This window comes from Sapajus apella, unplaced genomic scaffold, assembly GCF_009761245.1.
Source record: "Sapajus apella isolate SASKATOON/1434 unplaced genomic scaffold, GSC_monkey_1.0 scaffold3, whole genome shotgun sequence".
NCBI lineage: Eukaryota > Metazoa > Chordata > Mammalia > Primates > Cebidae > Sapajus > Sapajus apella.
This window is the reverse complement of record NW_022436943.1, coordinates 63,365,657-63,386,834: the sequence shown is the minus strand read 5'-3', so window position 1 is coordinate 63,386,834 and position 21,178 is coordinate 63,365,657. Positions and strand designations below refer to the sequence as shown.

The following is a 21,178-nucleotide window of genomic DNA, read 5'->3' as shown; positions in this document are numbered from 1 at the left end:
GTAGGCCAGGTAGTCAAGACTATAATCCTAACACTTTGGGAGGCTGAGGCAGGAGGATCATTTGAGCCCAAGAGTTTGAGACCAGCCTGGACAACACAGGAGGGCTCCATCTCTATCACCCGGCATGGGGGTGCACGCCTGTAGTCCCAACTATTCAGGAGGCTGGGGCAGGAGGATCGCTTGAGCCCTGTGATCGCACCACTGCACTTCCGCCTTGACGACAGAGTGAGACTCTGTCTGGTAAAATAAAATAATAAAATAAATAAAATATAAAATGAATAAACAGAAGCATAGAGAAGAGTAGAAATACTGTCTGTAGCGTGACCACTCAGGAATAACCACTGTAAATATTTTGTTTTATGATTATCCTATAAGTTTTCCCTTTCATACCCCAAATGTGCACATATGTATACTAGAGGGCAGATGGGATTGCATCAAACACCATTTTGAAGCTTTTTCCCACTGACCAACACATGGAGCTCTTCCGTGTAATTGATGGAGAGGCATAGTGTCACTGAACTCGCACAGTTCATTTAACCCGTTTTCCACTGTAGCAGGAGCGGCCGCGGGAAACAGATCTCTCGGACACCGAATGTTGGAGCCAGGTGGCATATTTGCCTAATATCCAAGCTCGCCTAACAAAGGAAGGTTCCTTCTTTTTTTTTTTTTTGAGACGGAGTTTCGCTCTTGTTACCCAGGCTGGAGTGCAATGGCGCAATCTCGGCTCACCACAACCTCCGCCTCCTGGGTTCAGGCAATTCTCCTGCCTCAGCCTCCTGAGTAGCTGGGATTACAGGCACGCGCCACCATGCCCAGCTAATTTTTTGTATTTTTAGTAGAGACGGGGTTTCACCATGTTGACCAGGATGGTCTCGATCTCTTGACCTCGTGATCCACCCGACTCGGCCTCCCAAAGTGCTGGGATTACAGGCTTGAGCCACTGCGCCCAGCCGGGTTCCTTCTTTATATAAGCTTATACTTTAGATGTTACACGTGGAAGAATCATAGGTTTGTAGCTTAACATATGGAAAGGGTCTCTGTTTACAGTTTTAGGAATTACATATGAAAAGGGTTTCAGTTTACTGTCTTAGGAATGAAAAGGGGAAGTTTACAGTCTTAGGAATGAAAAGGAAGTTGATCTGAGATGCCTGGGTCTCCCTCTTCACCACCGGTGGACGATGGACGTTCCAGCCCTTCTCAGTCTTTGCTGTGCTTTCATGTGTAGAAGCCTGAGTATTTCCTGAAGACAGATGCCTACTTGTTGAGTTACTGGATCAAAGGGCATGTAATTTTGAAAAGCTTCTGAAACAAACTTGAAATCCCCCTGTATGGAAGGGAGTGACCATTTTTTCTTATATGCACTATCCAGTCATATCCCTCACCCATTTTCTGCTGGAGTTTTTGACTTCATTAATTTATATAAACTGTATATTTAGGTTATGCCTTTAGGTTTGTATATTTATGATGTCACACGAATTTCCAGTTTGCCATGCAATTTTATATATATAGTTTTTTTTCCCCCGAGACAGAGTCTTACTGTGTCACCCAGGCTGGACAGGTTGGAGTGCAGTGGCGTGATCTCAGATCACTGCAGCCTTGACCTCCCCAGGCTCAAGTGATGCCCCCATCTCAGCCTCCCATGTAGCTGGGACTGCAGACACATGCCACCATGACCAGCTAATTTTGTATTTTTTTGTACAGGTTGGGGTTTCGCCATGTTTCTCGGGCTAGTCTCGAACTCCTAGCCTCAAGTGATTCACCTGCCCCAGCCTCCCAAAGTGCTGGGATTACAGGTGTGAGACACCACATGCAGCTGAAAATCATCCTCTGCAACCTCTTTTTGGTTCTGAGAAAGAGCATTCCCACCCCAAAACCATAAAAGATTATTAAATTTTAAAATATTTCTCTGGATGTTTTTGTTTCATTTAAAAATACTATGTATTTACAGTTTCTATTTGAAATTTATTTTGTAATAAGATGGGACAGGGAGCTCTCCTTAATTTTTTCTTTCAAATATTTAGAAAATTGTTCTGAGTTCTCTCCCGTCCCCTTAACTGGCATGCCGCCTCTGGCCATCCCGAGCGCTGCCAGTGGCTTGCCTGCCCGCCTGGTGTGCAGGGAGATGGTGATAGTTTTCCTCCCTGTTCCCTTCCGAAGACGAGCACCCTGGGAGCCGGGGTAGGAGGTGCTCAGGCAGTGTAGGGCGAGCGGCATCGCGCAGTGCGGTGGAGCTTAGGAAAGCCTTAGCACGGGCTTGGCTCGGGCAGACATCACTGGTGACCAGGCGTTCCTGTGCTCACAGATGGAACCGAGTGAACCTGGTGAGGATGGTTGGTCAGGCACTTAGTTCCTCCGGCTCCTTTGATTTGATTTAAGTGTCGGTGTTATAGAAAGGGATCAAGGCCGCGTGGCCCTGGTAGCCATGAGTGCTGTGTGTGAGTCCCTGCTCTGCCTGTCAGTTAACTTGCAGACACCTGGAACCACATGTGTAGGATGGAATCCTGCGTGCCTTGTCCATGGTAAGGAGTGAGGAGGTGATTCGCGTGAAGGTGTCTGTCCTGTACCTGCTGCAATGGCGATGGCCATTGCTTCTTCAGTTATGGCAACTTAAAATGTAAATACACATGTTAAGAAGGGAAGTAAACATCTCATGTTAGTGTTGAGAAATGTACCAGGTATCTAGGGTGAGTTACTGTGAAAGAGCACAGAGGTTTTTTATTTATTTTTTAAGTTTCCTAGCTGCTTAGCACAGATGAGGGGCAGCAGGGTGGCAGATCAGTGTACGTTGGCTGGGCGTGGTGGCTCGCACCTGTAATCCGAGCACTTTGGGAGGCTGGGGTGGGCGGATCACTTGAGGTCAGGAGTTCGAGACCAGCCTGGCCAGTATGGCCAAACTCTGTCTCTACTAAAATTACAAAAATTAGCTGGGTATGGTGATGCACACCTATAATCCCAGCTACTCGGGAGGCTGAGGCAGGAGAATCGCTTGAACCCAGGAGGTGGAGGTTGCAGTGAGCTGAGATGACACCACTGCACTCCAGCCTGTGAGACAGAGCAAGACTCTGTCTTCAAAAACAAGAAAGTTTATGTCTATTTTTATTGATACGTAATAGATGTATGTATTTCCAGGGAGCATACATGTGATAGGTAGGTCAGATTCTTGTATGTTTTGGCTGAAAAGAGGATTCAGTTTGGAGGACAAGATTCTTTCTGAAGAATAGGAGATGTCACATGGACCCTTGTCAGGGCAGTGGCTGATTTGATGGCTGATGTTGGTGGAAGTGTAAGCTGGAAATTACAGTCCTAGCCCTGCGGTCTGCTACCCAGGTGCCCTGGCTGTCACCTCACCCCATGGAGCTCCTGGCTCCTCATCTGAGCAATGAAGACAAGTCAGAGTGGGACTGAGAAGAGACAGAAATATGCTGGAAGTCTCACGCTGGAATCATGTCGACGCCTGATAAACACTGGCTTCCTTAGTTGAAACAGGCCGGGTGCCATGGCTCAAGCCTGGAATCTAGCACTTTGGGAGGCCAAGGTGGGAGGATCGCTTGAAGCCAGGAGTTGGAGACCAGCCTGGGTGACATAGCAAGACCCCTGTCTCTACTAAAAAGGATAAAATATAAAATAACCAAACAGTAAAGACGATTTGTAAAAGGTAGAGTAATCGTCTTCCTATGGATGCCTCATGATTTTGTCCTAAAAACACTTGGCATTGAGTCCTAAACCCAGATGGCATTTTTACTAAGAGTCAGTGTAACAGCAAGATACTCTTTTATTCATCTGTGTATTCATTCAGTGAACAGTTGCACAAAAACAGACACCGTCCTTGCTATATTGCGATGCCTACTTTCTAGCGGGAGAGGCAGATACAGAGTCAGAATCACAAAAAAAATCTAGAGTTGAAAGCAGAAAGGGCTGCAGAGAAGAGCCAGAGAAATATACGTGTAAGGCGTTCTTCACGTCCGCACTGAGCGTGTCGGGCTTCCAGCAGTGCTTCCCCAGTGTGCAGTGGGGGTCTGTCCTGGTGGGGCCAGTGGTGGAGATGCTGTGGTCTCTCATCAGCTGCCTCGACTGAGGAACGTTTCTGTAGGAGGTAACTTACGTTTTACCAGTATTCCTTTAATTCCTGCTTGTATTTATTACAGTATTTCGTTTATCTTTTTCCTTTTTTCTGAGATAGAGTTTTGCTCTTGTTGCCCAGGCAGGAGCACAGTGGCGCGATCTCAGCTTGCTGCAATCTCCGCCTCCCCGGTTAAAGTGATTCTCGTGCCTCAGCCTCTCAAGTAGCTGTGACTACAGGCTTGTGCCACCGCCACACCCGGCTAATTTTTGTGTTTTAGTAGAGACTGGGTTTCACCATGTTGGTCAGGCTGGTCATGAACTCCTGACTTCAGGTGATCCATCCGCCTTGGCCTCCCAAAGTGCGGGGATTACAGGCATGAGCCACCGTGCCCGGCCTTATTACAGTATTTCTAATACTGTTGAATAAAGACAGATGGTGGATCAAAGGGGATGTTTTTGACTTGTAAGGAAAAATTTATTCAAAATTTAAGGGGGAAGGTTTGCTTCGTAAAGGTCACAGGGGAGGCTTTGAGGACCATTTCTCAAAGAGATAATGGTGGTTGCAGTTTCAGGTTGAGCCACAAGCATTTATTTAAAAAAAACCCTGTGGAGGAAATTCCGTGTTGGTCGTGAGTCATCGGCAGTTTAGTCGGATGTTTGTTTTGTAATCAGTCCTAGACTGTACGGGTTTGTCCTCCTCTTCCTGTGCACACTGTATTGCTCACTAAAATAAGGTTAAAATATTTTCGGGCTATTACTCATTAAACCAAAGAAGGGAGTGAGTGGTTTAGGGGTGACTTGTCAGTCTGATCTGGGGACGTGGGCTGCCTGTGTCGGCCTCAGCGGCAGCGTTCCAGTCTCTCCAGGGAAGTTCTCCCTGCTGTCCTCGCCCAGCACCTCCACAGCCCCTGCCTTTGGGCTGACTGCTCCTGCTCATGTTGCCTCCCATGGCCCCTTCTTCTCATGCTGCCAAGAACCAGGCTGAGACAGGTTGGAAATGCTCCAAGACTTTCTACTCAGGGAGAACAGAAAGGAGAGCCTTCCAGGAACCTCACCCCCAGAACACAGAAGTATTCAACAGAAGTGCAAATGTGTCACCCAGGACAGCCTGGCTGCCCCCACCCTGGGCTGCCCCCACCCGGAGCTGCCCCCACCCAAGACTACACCCACCAGGGGCTGCTCCCACCCAGGGTTGCCTCCACCCGAGGCTGCTCCCACCCGGGGCTGCCCCCACCCAGGGCTGCCTCCACCCGAGGCTGCTCCCACCCGGGGCTGCCCCCACCTGAGACTGCCACCACCCGGGGCTGCTCCTACCTGAGACTGCACCCACCGGGGACTGCCCCCACCTGAGACTGCCACCACCCGGGGCTGCCCCTACCTGAGACTGCACCCACCCGGGGCTGCTCCCACCCGGGGCTGCTCCCACCCGGGGCTGCACCCAGAATTTCCTTCCCTCCTTCATTCCCGTGGGCCCGAGTGGAGGCAAAACCTCCTTCTCAGGGAGTGGATGCAAGCAGAGCGCAGCATTGGATGGCTACATCCTGTGTCCCTATGCCCACAGGAGGAGGGGCAGGCGTTGTTTCCTAAGCTGGGACCCATGAGGTCCTAGGGCTATGGCAGGGTCCGTCCCTGGGGCGAAAAGCTCCCAGGGCTCCTGCCGATGGTCAGCGTTCCCCGGGACGTATTCTCTGAGCCGGGTGCACCAGCTGCCCACTGCCACATTGAGACCCCTGGATGGCATCAGCTGGCTCCTGGGCCGATGCCCCTGGTTCTGAGAAGCACTGATGCAGCAGCTCCTGCTCAGGGCTGGAGGGTGCACCCTTCTCTCCTGCTGCAGAGCTCTGGCTGGTGGCAGAAGCAGCCTCCCCTGTGGAGGGGGGGTGACCGGCCGCCGGCCGGGTGGGATCTGCTGACTCCCTTCCACATGGGGCACGTCTGTGCCTCCGCCTCCTCCGCATCCATGTTCACGCGGGTTCTGTGACCAGGGGCCTGGGACCCCCGTCTGTGCCTCTGTTTCTTCAGCATTTGTGTTCAGGCGGGTTCTGGGGCTAGGGACCTGGGACCCCTGCCTGTGCCTCCATTTCCTCTGCGTCTGTGTTTCGGCGGGTTCTGCGCCAGGGACCTGGGACCCCCAAAGCATGAGAACTCCATCTCCCCCCCGCCCCCGGTCTCGTCACATTTGACTTTTGGTGTGTCCTCACAGACTTGGGGGGGGCTCCAGCGCCCCTGCTGAGGTCAGTTTGCCCCAGTTTGTGAGTCAGATTGGGGGCGGTGGAACGCATCAGCTGGGGACCCAGCTGCAGCTGTCCCTGCGCAGCCGTGGTGCCTGGGCCGGACGCGTCTCTGTGAATGCCGGCTGGGTGAGGCTTTGACTCTGGCTCACCGTGGGCTTGTTGGTGGCCCTGGCTGGCGCGGTAGACAGCGCACAGTTGTCTGCACTCCGGCTGACAGGAGCAGATGTTCCGTCTGCATTCTCAGTACGCATTTGAGACTGCCTCCGTCCATTTTACCAAAAACACTGCTGTGACTGTGTTTAGTGTCAGCTTGGGTGGCCACAAGGGAGGCTTGCCTGTGTAGACGGCAGGTGAGCTGTCACCCCCGTGTCCTGATTTTAGCAGGAGAATACAGCTTGATAGCCTCTCCTCTCCGGGCTGTGCTCACTGGGCCGTCACCTGTCCCGTTCCATGGCTCGTGCTAATGGCACAGATCTCAGTGGCTGCTCGGCCACTGCCTGGCCAGGGCACCCCTGTTCTGGCATCACAGAGTCCAGGTCTGCACCCGGCTTTGCGCAGGGTGTGGCACAGAAGTGCTTAGCAGCCCTGAGCTATCTTTCTCGTGTTCTTTAGCCTGCACGCTTGCTGGCTGATGCCCAGTGTCAGGAATGCAGAGTTCTAGGAGGACCATGGAGAAGCATGGCTTCGGAAACAGCTTTGCGTGACATTTGGGTGACAGAACTTTAACCGTTTGCATCCCGAGACATTGGTGCTGAGCCCTGGGCCGGTTCCTAGGAGACAGCCATGGACCCCTGTGCCAGCCTCACAGCGAGGCTGCCACCCAAGCTCAGGCCACAGCTGTGCAGCCTGTGGATGCCAGCCTGGGCCTGTGGTTCACTCACCGGTAGCCAAATCGACTTCATGGAAGAGCTGGGCCGTTCATTTATTTAATGACTCTGAATTGATGCTGCTGCTCTCCCCACTCCAGGGTACGTGTCTGCGGGGGATCCCGGCAGGCCCTCACTTTCCTCCTCATGCAGCAACTTTCCCCAGCCCCTGTCCCTTACTTAGATGGCCCTCGGGGCAGGTGGCAGGAGTCTGCCCCAAATCACTCCCTGGAAAGTCGGGGAGGAGCCAGCTCTGAAAGGGGTTTCTCGGGGGGCCGCCTGCTGGCTTGCTGCCCACCTCTGCTGACGTCCGCTGTGCATACTGAAACTTTGTGTTCCCCGTGACCCAGTTGCTCACACAGGAAGCCGATTACTCATTCACTACGTTTCCCTTTCGCTGTGTGAGATGCGGCTCTAAAACTGGAATCTTAAATAAACACGCTGAGTGATCTCGATTCAGCAAACACAGCACGGCTGTGTGTGACGCTACGCTGGGTTCCAGGCCCTGCCCTCGGAACTCACTTTCCAAGGAATGGGTATGGCCTTAAGTGCAGCAGGCCTGCCAGCCCTGGGTCCCGGGGAGCCATTGCCCCTCCCAGCAGCAGCTGAGGTCCCTTCCAACCACAGGCACACCTTGCTTTATTGCCTTGCACAGATAGTATGTCCGTCCGTCCGTCCGTCCATCCTTCCTTCCTTCCTTCCTTCCTTCCTTCCTTCCTTCCCTCCCTCCCTCCCTCCCTCCTTCTGTCCCTCCCTCTCTCCCTCTCTCCCTCTCTGCCCCTCTGCCCCTCTGCCCCCCTCTCTCCCTCTCTGCCTCCCTCTGTTCCATTATTTACACACAATGCTGTTGCACTTACTAGACTGCAGTATAGTGCAAATGGAACTTTTATATGCACTGGGACACCTAAGCATTGGCATGATCTATTTTATTGTGTTGAAATCGAGCCTGCAGTGTGGCTGAGGTGCCCTGCGCTAGGATCCTGGGATTCCTGAATGAAAGAGGATTTGCCTTTCTGTTCCCAAGGGTTTCAACCTTCAGTACAGAGACAAGACTAACACTTATGGAAACAACTGGAAACCCATTTAAAATAAGACTCGTTAGTTGCTGGGTGGGACATGTGGCAGGGCGTGCCGCCTGTGGCCTCAGGAGGAGGTGCCCATGGGGCGTCTGGGGAGAGCGTCCACGGAGAGGTGGAACCTCGATGGCTCCTTGGAGCATTCTTGGAGGCTGGAGGAGATGGAGGAGGGTGCCGCCAGCGGACCTGGTGGTCGTGGGGAGGTGAGTTTGGGTCTTGGATGCAGAGCAGGGATTTCGGACTCAGCTGTTGGACTGGACAGGCAGCGGGAACCAGGACCCGTTCTGTGAATGCCAGTGTGGTGGCATGTTCTCGGCGAAGGCATCCTGGATGCCTCCTCCTCACAGGCTTCCATTTCTTCAACAGAGAGCACTTGGAGAATGTGTCATTGGGTGGAATTAGAATTCCCTTTAGAACCATCCGTGTCAAATGGGATGAGTGCGTGTGTGGCCCATCCATGTCTTGTGGCCTCTTGTACATTTGGTCCCCATCTTGGTGCATTATTCACCTTCCAGGGCCAGGGGCTCACAGCCGGGGCCAGGGGGGCGGGCAGCCAGTGCCCTTCATGTCGTCGCCTCCTCCCTGTGCACGTCCGCACACTTCTGCTCCGCCTCCTCCCACACGCTTCGGCTTTGATCTTCCCAGCCTGTGTCTACAGCTTACATGTGGGACTCCCTGTGGGTGCTCAGAGCCGATTTCAGGCACCCCGAGGGCTCAGGTCTGCAGAGGTGTCCTCGGCAGTGGAGGTGTCTTCCTGAAGGTTCGGGAAGGTGGGCCCTCCCGGCCTCTCTGCCTGGAAAACTTTTACATCTTTAACTTGTAATTTCATATTCCATGTGCCTTCTCGTGAAGTATCAGTATTTTCATAATTAAAAGCTAGAAGCAAGAAAGGACTCTCTTGGGAAATTGCAGATTATATGAATTACCCCTGCATTTTCTCATTGCCTTTATTCACAGAGGTTAGTACCAGTGGCTGTGTGCAGGTTTCCCGTCTCCCATGGCAGGTGTTGCAGAGGAGGAGGTCTCGGGGCGGGGGGTCTCCCTAGGGGAGAGAGGGTCAGCCTGAGACCTGGGCCCAGGCGGCATCTGTGCCGGGACTCTGCTTGGGGCCCGGGTGGAGGAGCCTGGTTCGGAGCCGGACTCGCAGCTCTGCTTCACCTGTGAGTTACTTGTGTTCCAGCCCCAAACCTCGCAGCCAGCAGTGTGCCCCTTTGTGCTGTGATTGTGAGGCTCGGTTAAGTAATTGCATGAGCACCTTGTAAACTGGGAGTCACCAAAGGACAGTGACTCTCCTCCCTCAGGGGAACACGCCCTACCCTGGAATTGAGATTGGCCATGGGGCTAGATTCCTGGCTCTGTCCTGGAATTTTCTGGGAGCTGTCTCACTGGGTGGTTGGAGCCACCTGAGAACAGGGCCACATGTTGGCGAGCACTTTGTTCTGCTCCAGTGTTGGTGTACGGAGAGGCTCAGTCGGCCCTCAAGGGAGTGGCCGGCTCCGCTGACCTACCTGGACTGCAGTGTCCACTCCTGGTCGCCGTCAGGGTCCGTGCTGAGAAGGATCTCAGTGACCTGCTAAGCTTATGGAAAGCCATCAGACGCCATCCTGTGGATCACTGACAAGTGGAAACTGTCTGCATGTCATGGGAACTGCTTAAGGACTTGCTTTTTTTTTTTTTTTTGAGATGGAGTCTCTTGCTGTCACCCAGGCTAGAGTGCAGTGGCACAATCTCGGCTCACTGCAACCTCTGCCTCCCAGGTTCAAGTGATTCTCCTGCCTCAGCCTCCTGAATAGCTGAGACTACAGGTGCACGCCACCACGCCTGGCTAATTTTTGTATTTTTAGTAGAGATGGGGTTTCACCATGTTGGCCAGGCTAGTCTTGAACTCCTGACCTCAGGTGATCTACCTGCCTTGGCCTTCCAAAGTGCTGGGATTACAGGTGTGAGCCACCGTGCCTGGCCTGACTGGGTTCATTTTTGTAGCCTTGGCCTAGGGCATGGCGCCCAGCACACTGGGGCACGTGCTGTGTGCCACTGACGGGATGGAGTGTTGTGGACGCCTGTAGATGTGTCATCCATGAAGTCAGGACAGCTTGGTGGAAGACCAAGCTGCCGTGATCATTTCCAAATGGTGTAACTCAGCGAACTTAATAACCTTTAAAGCATGTTAGTTTTCTCATAGGAAACAAAATAAAAAGCAAGTAATTCAAGGAGTCTCTGGGTGTTTGTAGGTCCGAAATACAGTAAGGACAGCTCCGATTATTTGTGGTAGACTACTTTCTCTTTCTGGTGAATGTCAATAGGGATTGAAGTACAGGGGATTTGTTTTAAAAGGAGAAGGTTTTTTGTTTTTTGTTTTTTAGCAGACATTTGAGTGAAAATTGGAAGTATTCTATTATTGGAAAATACTTATTTTTCTAAACACGTGTTTTGAACTTTACTAGCATGGAGCCACTGAGAACTTGAGTTGGGATGAATTTTCTACTGCTTATGTGTCATGAAAAGCATTTCCCGAGTTAACGAATAAACAGCAGCGAGGGAGGGGCACCACCTTGACACTTTTGGGCTCTCTGCCTTGTCTCCCTTGCTGCTAATTCAGGCTACGTGGTTCTGCCCAGTGTCTGACAGGCAGAAAGAACAGAAATGGATGTAGCAAGTTTGAGTTGTTATGATACATTTTAAGTCAATTATTGGCTTAAGGTTGAGACACCGCCTCTGTGGAATGCCATATTGGCCTGGACATGAATGGAAACAGCAGCGGGGGCGTGTGGTGGCTGGGGCCGAGGGGTGGGAGGGCCTCGAGCAACCGCGCTCCCCATAACGGCTGTTCTCTCTGCCATTCCAGCACTTGCGCCTCCTGCGCCGCCGCCACCCCCCATCCAAGGATATGCCTTCAAGCCTCCACCTAGACCCGACTTTGGGACCTCCGGGAGAACAATCAAATTACAGGCCAATTTCTTCGAAATGGACATCCCCAAAATTGACATCTATCATTATGAATTGGATATCAAGCCAGAGAAGTGCCCGAGGAGAGTTAACAGGTATCACATTTCACCCTTCGGTGACCTGCGTAAGTGGTCTGCGAGGACAGACACAGCGTTTAAACTGATAACTCTTAAATTCTCAGTCAGCGCCATCTGACTTTTTTCCAGAATGTTTCAGCTGTATTTGGTTTTCCCAAAAACAGGTTTTCAGAGTCAAACCTACGGACTGCAAACAAAGCAAAAAAAGAGAAAAAGTTTTTGTATTGAGATACAATTTCAGGATAGTGAAATACTTAACGTCATGAATGTACAACTCAAAGAATTGTGACAAATGTGTACACTGGTCACCCTAGAAAGTTGCCTCACACCCTCTTCTAGTCGTCCCCAGACCCCAAAGTCACTGCGTTCTTGTGCGTGTCACAGATTAGTTTCCGGGTCCATGTAGTGACAGAGCCTGAATCCAGACTGCTTCTACTCAGCAGAATTGGCGACGCCCACCTGCGCCATTGTGTGTCCTCACAGCTTACTGTTATTGCCGACTTCATCACCTGTTTTTCATCTTCCTGTAAACACATGGGCAGTCCAGGCTGTGGCCGTTATGAACAAGGCTGCTATGGACATTCTTGTTGAAGTTCTTTTTGTGGAGGTGTTTTCATCTCCCTTAGGTAAATACCTGGGAGTAGAATTGCTGGGTCGAAGGGCAGGTGTACGTTTAGCTGCATGTGAACCCGCCACATAAATGCTGTTCCCATGTGCCCATCCCGTTTTCCTTCCATCAGCTCTGCTGGGTGTTCCCGAGGCTGCCCACCCCCACCAGCGCTCGGTGTGGTCAGGCGTTTTTATTTTTGTGTTTTGGTGGGTGGACAGTGGCTTCTCATCGTGGTTTTAATTTTCTTTTCTTTTCTTTTTTTTTTTTTTTTCTTTCATGGTTTTAATTTTCATTTCTCTGGTTACTGATGAGCTGAGCATCTTTTCACGTGTATATATGTTACTTTCATCGATTAACTGATATATTATTTCTAGCAAAGTGTTGGAGTCTTTTGCCTGTTTTACTGAGTTTCTTGTCTTGTTATTGATTTGTGAGAGTTTTTATTATATTCTAGATGCAAGTTGCATTTGTCAGGGTCCTCCGGCGTGACAGAACCAATAGGATAGAGGGACGGTCTTGTACCATGTGACAACATTTGACCAGTGACAGAACACATACACCACAGTGGTCCCAAAAGATGATAAGGGAGCTGGAAAATTCCCATCACCAGTGCTGTCATAGCCGACATGGATGTTGTAGAGCAATGCATTACCCTTTCTTAGTTTAGATTTTTTTATTTTTTATTTGGAGATGCAGTCTTGCTCTGTCACCCAGGCTGGAGTGCAACGGCATGATCTCGGCTCACTGCAGCCTCTGCCTCCTGGGTTCAAGCAATTCTTCTGCCTCAGCCTCCTGAGTAGCTGGGATTACAAACACCTGCCACCATACCTGGCTAATTTTTTGTATTTTTAGTAGAGACAGGATTTTACCATATTGATCAGGCTAGTCTCGAACTCCTGACCTCAAATGGTCTGCCTGCCTCAGACCCTCAAAGTGCTGGAATTCCAGGTGTGAGTCATTGGACCCGGCTTAGGAGTATTTAGATGCACACATGCTTACCATGATGTTACAGTTGTCTGCGGTGTTCAACAGTTACATGCTGTACACGTTTGCGGCCCAGGTGTGTGATAGACTGTACCTCCTGTGTGTATATAAATATGGTCTATGATGTTCACACTGCAGTGAAGTCGCCTAAGTGAATTTCTCAGGCCATATCCCCAGCGTTAAGCCATGCATGACTGTACATGTATCTACAGATATGAGAGGGGATTTATTAGGGGAATTGGCTCTTTTTATTGTAGAGGCCAAGATGTCCCACAGCAGGCCATCTACAGGCTGGAGACCCTGGAGTGTCAGTAGTGAGGCTCAGGCCAAGTCTGAAAGCCTTATAACCAGGGAAGCCAAAGACCCGGAACTCACGGGGCTGCTGTTAACTCCTGGATCCCAAAGACCAGGGGGCCTGGAGTTCTGATGTCCAAGGCAGGAGGAAGACAATGTCCCAGCCCCAGCAGGGAGAGAGGAAATCACTCTTTCTCTCTCTTTTTTTTTTTTTCTATCTGGGCCCCCAGCGGTTTTGATGGCACTGCTCACACTGCGGGCAGATCCCTACCTGGTCCCTGGCTGACACACAGTCCCTGCTGGAAGCAGCCACACAGACACACCCAGGAGCCACACGTTACCAGTTCTCTGGATTATTCTTTAATCTAGACATGTTGGCACCTAAAAACCACCATCATGTATGTTTATACAGGTATTGATCGACTTATGACCTATGCAACTTACAACCATTCGACTTTACGACCACAATCGCTAGCCACGACTGCTCCGTGTCTGGCAACGCAAACGTTGCCCAGCTGGGCGTACGACAGTGCGGACCAGCTTCTGGCAGCACTACCATCTCCGCGTGCACCATTTCAACTGTACATATAGCCTACTCAACTTACAACCAAATTGTGTTACGACCGGTCTGCCGGTCCCAATTGTGGTCGTAAGTCGAGCACTAGCTGTACTGGGGATATTTTCTTCTAGTCCAAAGCTTGTCATCTCACTTTCCTAATGGTGTCTTTCTTTTAATGAGCAGAACTTTTTAGTTTTGTTGGAGTCCAATTTATAGATTTTTTTAAAATAGCTGTTACACAGTGTATTCTCTCTAGGAAATTTTTGCCTACCTAGGGATCATAAAGATATTCTTCTCTTTATATTTTAGAATTATAGTTTTCACTTGCATATTTAGTCTGTGATCCATCTTGAATTAATTTTTATGTATGGTGTGAGGTAAGGGTCTGTTAAATACTTTTCTTTCCCCTCCTGATTTACCTTTTGACTTTTGGGGAAAATCATTTGATTGTACGGATTGAATATCCCTTATTCAAAATGATTAGGACTAGAAGTGTTTCGAGTTTTCATATATTCATTTATTTGGATTTTGGAACATTTCCATTATGCTTATCAGTTGAGCATTGCAGATATAAAAACCTGACACCCAAAATGTTCCAATGAGCATTTCCTTTGAGCATTGTGTTGGTGCTCATAAAGTTTCAGATTTTGGAGCATTTTGGATTTGGGGTTTTCAGATTGGGGTACTCAGCCTGTATATGTGTGTGGATCTATTTCTGGAATCTCTTCTGTGTTGCCTTTAGGCCAGGAACTCTTGGTCATTTTAACTATAGTTAAGGGGTAAGGCTTGAAATCCGATTAAATAATTCCTCCAAACTTGTCGTTCTTCACAATTGTTGTAGCTATTCTGGATCTATTGCGTTTCCAAGTAGATAAAATGAAAAATATAAACAACTCATCAATTTCTGCTAGAAAGTCCCGTCAAATTTTTTATTGTGGCTGCTGTGAATCTAAAGTATGTTATATTCTTTGATGCCACTATAAATGGTTGTGTAAATTTTTCTCTCCCTGGAATGGTGGGAAGTGACTGCCGTTGAGTATGGTGTTGCTTTCTGGGGTGGTGAAAGTGTTCTAAGCCGTGAGGGTTGCAAAACTCCAAATATGCTAAGAGACAGAATGTCTGGGGACTTAGTTCTCATATCCATAAAACTAAGCAGTTGAATTCACTCAACGTGTACGGAATATCTTGAGAGTTACATGAGCTTCTCTAAATATGCACCTACTAAAACATATTTCTGAACAAAAGCTATGTGCACCACTGGGTTAAGCAGCTTTCTTTGCTGAAGGTCCTCCTAGATCTTGTAGTATATCTCATGCCGTGTGGCTCTCCATGTGTGGGACTGCTGCTTTGTTTTTGCATTTCCCTGGAATAGAGCCTTGTGTGAATCTGTGGTTTAGGGAGTACTTAGAACCAGAAGGAGGGCATGAAGCAGCATACACATTTCCTTTCTCTCTCTCTCTCTCTCTTTTTTTTTTTTTTTTTTTGAGACAGAGTCTCACTGTGTTGCCCAGGCTGGAGTGCAGTGGCATGATCTGTGCTCACTGCAACTTTCACCTCCTGGGTTCAAGCGATTCTCGTGTCTCAGCTAGCTGTCTGGAGTAGCTGGGACTGCAGGCATGTGCCACCACACCTGGCTAATTTTTGTACTTTTAGTAGAGACTGGGTTTCACCATGTTGCTTAGACTGGTCTCAAACTCCTGGCCTCACGTGATCTGTCCGCCTTGGCTTCCCAAAGTGCTGGAAATACAGGGATGAGCCACTGTACCCAGCTAATTTTTGTATTTTTAGTATAGATAGAGTTTCACCATGTTGCCCAGGCTGGTCTCAAACCCCTGGCCTCAAGCGATCTGTCCATCTTGGCCTCCCAAAGTGCTGGGATTACAGGTATGAGCCACCGTGCCCAGCCCACATTTTCTGGGCTGTTGACTAGTACGGTGGCAGGTGGGCCCGTAGGCCATCAACCACAGTACCCAAGCAGCTTTCCTTTGTGAAAGTAGGCATGACCAAGGCTTTGTCACCTGGCACCAGAAAGAGGCTGAAGGTGATGAGAACGTGGTATCTTTCCAGGACTGTGCTGCCACACTCCTGCCAGGTGTCACCTGACAGGGTTGGGTCACGCAGTTGGTCAGCAGCAGATGCAGGGCAGGGGCTGCGTGCTCAGGGCCAAGGCCAGCCTGCTAGGCTGGGAGCCAGCTGGAGGGGTTGCTGCCTAAACATAGGAACATTTAGGCCCTATCTCAAAATGACAGTCCATCAAAACAGCATAAAAAAATGTCAGAAGTAAAATGTTTGTGCTTGCAAGACCTATGTGAGAGCCCCTGGCCTGCCTCCTCCCTCCTCCCATAACCCACGTTCCTGAGATCCCTGCCCAGGCATCAGCTCAGTGCCCTGGGATGCAGTGGTGGCTGAGGCAGACACAGCTCCTGTCCCTAGTGGGGAGGTTGATGGTGCTTATGGTCAGCACCGCTCCGAGTAGACAGGGAGATAGAGGTGGAAAGGGAGATGGAGGTGGGACCCTGAGCCCCCCGTGAGTCGGGTCCAGGGAGGTACTCCGAGCTGCTGCTCATTGTGTCTTACCTGTTTCTCTTACCACACTGCAGTCCCTGTGAGAGCAAGGATGGTGTCTGAGTCGTTGCCTAAAGCCTTGTCCAATGCCCTGGGTAGATGTTTAATGAGTCTAACACGGAGGCTCTTCCAAGGCCATGAGAAAAATGCCTGTGCCCCTCAGTCACCTCCGTGTGGTTCTGACAGCTGCATGCTGAAGCAGCCCCAGTGTCCTCAGGCTCTGCAGTACAGTCGGGCCCTTTCCTGGGGCTGCCGGGGTGGGGTTCCTGCAAGCAAGGGCCCTCCTCAGGAGCCTCCCGTACAGCTGTGGGCACCGAGCTGGCTGCACGACGCAGCCAGTCTTGAGCGAACCCCAAGAAAGCATGGGAGCAAGCCTTCACCACCTAAGCCTTGCCGAGGTCATGCAGACCCTGCCCCCATGCTCTGTGCTGAGAAGCATGCGTGGGCTTCGAGGAGGAGGTGGGCTCCCCTCCCTTCCCTGCCCTGTTCCTCCTTGTTCGTCTTGAGCTCTGTCAAGTGGCCACAGAAGAACCTGCAGACGCGATCGCCGTGTGCCTGTGGAGTGAGGGCGAGGCAGCATGGCTGTGTCTCACTCGGCCTCCCACCTGGAGCTCTGTGACTCTGGGCACGAGCCATCCACGGGAGGGCAGGTGGTCCAGCCTCTTTGAAAGGCAGCCTGGTGCGTGTATTAAAGCAGAAACATCATCTGCCCTCTGACCCACCACTTCTTCTCAGTCGTCATATCTCAAGGAGATGGATAGGATGACTACTCCGAAATTTAAAAAAACCCAACAACAGAAGACACCATCTAAAGATCAGCAGGAAGTGGCGGGTTAGAGGAGTGGAGCTCCCAGGCTGACCTCCAAGCCCCGAAGCACAGGCAGCTAAGTAGCAAGTGTTAAGGCGTGAGCGCTGAGGTGCATGAGGACTGTCTGTGCTTCTCCACTTGGTGGCTACGTTGTATACAGTTAAGGGAAAGATCTCAGAGACACAGCAAGCCTTGCAAGTGTGGGTTTGATACCATGTGTATACAAAATAATAAAACAATGGTATTTGCAGATACCTGTGTGTTTATGTGAAAGCACACACTTGAAAAGGATAGGGTTACTTCTTAGAAGGGGATTCAGATGAGTGGGTAGTGTAAACAGACTTTTAGCTTTTTTTTTTTAAATTTTTGAAACAGGGTCTTGTTCTGTTTCTCAGGCTGGCGCAGTCATGGCTCACTGCAGCCTCGACCTCCCAGGCTCAAGCGATCCTCCCACCTCGGTCTCCCAAGTAGCGGGACCACAGGTACACACCACCACGCTCCACTAATTTTTAAATATTTTGTAGAGACGGGGTCTGTCTGAGTTGCCCAGGCTGGGACTTCTAGCCTTATCCGTTTGTGAAACTTAATAACGAGAACATATTAAGGCAAAAGCTGTGTGATGAGAAGTTAATGAAAGAATGGCCTCTGTGAAAGAGGGAAGTCCTCAGAATCATGTCCAAAGGGCAGACAAGCGAACGGGCATGCCCTTGCTTCTCTGCCTCAGCAAGTGTGCTCCAGCTTTTGCGAGGCGGCCCTGGCCCTGTGTGGGGTGTTGCTTGGCATTGCCCCTGCCCTGGGTGGTAACCGGGGAGGGAGCTGGCCCCCGCTCAGGTACTTCGCAGAGCAAGTGTTAACAAGTTGACCGCTGGCAGATGGGATGCGTGCAGATGGGCTTCTGGCTCTACCTTTTCGGGAGGTCAAGGGCCAGCCTGAGACCTGGGTGGCCAGCAGAGCTGGCTGTCTGCAAGCAGGCTCACTCACTCGTTTGCCAGTGCCCGCACTGGATCGAAACCAAGAGCCAGACTCAGGGACTCTGAGAGCAGCTTCCAGGGTGGCTCCTGGGGCTGGCCGGGAAGTTAGTGCCTCACAGGTACAGTTTCATTTCACGGAAATGAAAAACGTTTGTGAACAGGGGGTGGTGATTGTCGCATGACAGCATGGACATGCTTAATGCCGCTGTACTGAACGCTTTGTTGAAATGGTCAATTCTTTGTTATCTCTATTTTATCACAGTTTTACAAAGAAAGAAAATTCAGTAGCAAGTACGTGGGAGTCATCTGTGTTTGTGGAGGGAAGGGCCCCCTGTGTTAGAACTAGGCAGCGAGGTGCCATCCTGCTGCCACAGCCACGAGGTCCACTTCCTTTGCATTATACAACATTGGCCCCTCTGCACCCTCAGCAGTGGGCCCTGAGGCAGTGGGGCTGCGGGCAGATGGCCAGGAATGCTGTCTTTGGGCGGTGGAGGCCTGAGTGCTGGCCAGGGTTGTCGGCCGGCCGACCCCACCGGTATGCACAGCCGCCCCTCGGGGCACTGCCTGGCTGGCACGACCGAACAGCCTCCCTCTCGAGAGAGATCTGCCCAGCCCAAGCTGCATGCCGTGCTAGGTGTGCAGGATGAGCTGGACCTGACCCCTTCTCCAGGGGCCCGCAGGACAGTCAGTGAACTTGGATTCATCACGCCGAGCCCTGGATGGGGCTGGGGACAGTGAGCATGCATCCAGCGGGGTGTTTCCAGTAGCTGAGCTGAGTCGTAGTTCCTTGAATCCTGGGTATGTGGTTGCCTGACAGAAGTCATTGAGAAGCGTGTCCTGCCCTCTCTCTTCTGCTGCCCCCATCCTGGGCCTGGTTCTGGGCTCTGTCCTGAGGCCTCTGCCTGTCTCAGCCCCACGGCCTCCCTCCCGGTGGCTTTCTCCATGTGGAGATCTAGTGTATCCTTCCTCCAGGTGCTCCTCCTCGGGAACACCTGTCAGCCTCTGTCCCTCAGATTCCCACTTGTATTTTAGGATGAGTTTGTTAAATGCTATCAAAACTACATCCCTCTCTGGATTTTTACTGAAATTAAAAGGATGGATTTGTTTGAGGAAGATATTCTGATCTATAACATGGTATATCTCTTTCCTGATTTTTTTTTTTTTTTAATGTCTTTTCATGTTTCCGACTCTCAAAGAAAAGCTTTGTGAATACAGGTTTGGACTTGGAGCCCCCAGGCCTCCCTCCCTCCTTCCCTGCGCGTGTGGCTCTGGGAGGACCCCCGAGCCCCTGCTGCAGCTGCTGCTGTCCAGTTGCAGGGCAGACAGGTGGGGGTCAAGGCCGGGGTCTTTCCTTTTAGAAACTGGAAGGAGGAGGGTGGCCACTGATTCTGGAGTACATAATCAATGATGTGTTGCCATTATGTTACGTTCTACAGTTAAATAACTGTTTCCAAACACCGCGGTCCTGTGTCGCCAAGCCCCTCGGGAATTCCTCTGCTGTGATATGCAACTTAGAGTGGCCACGAGATTGTCCCATAGGAATAAAAAGCGGGGTGGGGGACTGCCAGTGTACTGCCAGGGACCAAATCTTTGTGGGAATGTGGATTTTACCGACAGGGAGAGGACAGGGAGGCGGGGGGGGGACCCATCCCTGCAGGAGGTGGTGCCTGCAGCCGCATCGCTGAGATGTTTGTTGGATGTCTGACTCCTCCACTCCTCTTCCGGCCGCCTCTTTCCCTGAGATCACAGGAGTGAAGAAAGGGGCGGAGGCGGCCCTCGCCCTGTGAGAGGCCTGCAGCTCTCCGCAGGCCAGGAGACCGCGCTCTGGCTTTCTGAAGCTTCCTTTTTCTCCGTAGCCTCTTCTGGATTTTCAACTACAGTCCTCATGTCCACCAGCAATGACAGCTTTTCTCTTCGTTGCAGTCCTTTTCTTACCCTGTGGTGGTAACTGTGACCTGCTGTGCAGCATTGAACAGAAGCTGTGATGTGGGCGTCTTTGTCACTTTGCAAACCCAGGGAAAGTTGGTTTGCTATAGACCGAGAAGGTTATCTGTGCAGATTTCCTACCAGATTAAGATGTTTCCTTCTATCCCTACTTTTCTAATTTAAAAAAAAAAAAAAAATTCATGAGCACCAGGCAGGATGGCACACAGCTGTAATCCTGGCTCGAGGCTAAGATGGGAGGATTGCCTGAGCCCGTTCACCACCAACACAGGCAGCATGGCAAAGCTTCATCTCTACAAACAGCAAATAATCACCCATCATGGTGGCACGTGCCCAGAGTCACAGCCACTTGGGTGCCTGTGCGGGAGGATCCTTGAGCCCAGGAATTCAAGTTTGCTGTGAACTATGATTGCACCACTGTACTCCAGCCTGTGAGACAGAGTAAGACTCTGTTTCCAAAAAATCTATGAATGGATGTTGAATTTTATTAAATGCTTTTTAAATTGTCATAGTTTTTGTTTTTGTTTTTGAGATGCAGCCTCGCTCTGTCGCCCAGGTGGGGGTACAGTGCCACAGTCTCAGCTCACTGCAACCGCTGCCTCCCGGGTTCAAGTGATTTTCATGCCTCAGCTTCCCAAGTAGCTGGGATTACAGATGTGTGCCACCACACCCAGCTAATTTTTTTATGGTTTTAGTAGAGACGGGTTTTGTCATGTTGGCTAGGCTGGTCTTGAACTCCTGACCTCAAGTGATCTGCCCACCTCGGCCTCCCAAAGCATGGGTATGACAGGTGTGAGCCACTACACCTGGCTGAGATTGTCATAATTTTTTAAAGAATATGTTACATTGATTTTGTACAAATGTCAACTTTATCAAGATACAATTTACGTACAACAAAGTGCACGTGTCTGAAGTGCAGACGCTCCTCATCTTGTGCTTCGCTTCATTGCCCTTTGCAGGTACGGTTTGTTACTGTTTAAGAGATTAAAGGTTAGTGGCAGCCCTGTGCCAAGCAAGCCTCTCACTGCCCTTCTTCCAGCAGCATGCTCTCACTTCATGTCTGTTTCAGCATTTTTGGCAATAAAGTATTTTTTAATTAAAGTATGTACTTTTTTTTTGACACAATGCTCTTGCTCATTGACTAGACTGCAGTACAGTGGAAACAACATTTCTGTGTGCTGG

The 21,178-nt window shown here is 50.6% G+C and overlaps 1 protein-coding gene across 2 annotated transcripts in view; it reads left to right on the top strand.

Moving 5' to 3' along the window:
- Positions 1-21,178, top strand: part of AGO2 (argonaute RISC catalytic component 2) — a 114,371-nt gene that overhangs the window by 41,465 nt on the left and 51,728 nt on the right. Inside the window, exons 1-2 of one of the 2 annotated variants that reach the window (XM_032247117.1) lie at positions 8,971-9,294; positions 11,084-11,279. In XM_032247117.1, the coding sequence (XP_032103008.1) occupies positions 11,203-11,279 (77 nt within the window). In that variant the 5' untranslated portion in view covers positions 8,971-9,294; positions 11,084-11,202. Of the gene's footprint in view, positions 1-8,970; positions 9,295-11,083; positions 11,280-21,178 lie in introns of those variants that run through there. The other variant, XM_032247108.1, reaches the window with a different exon arrangement.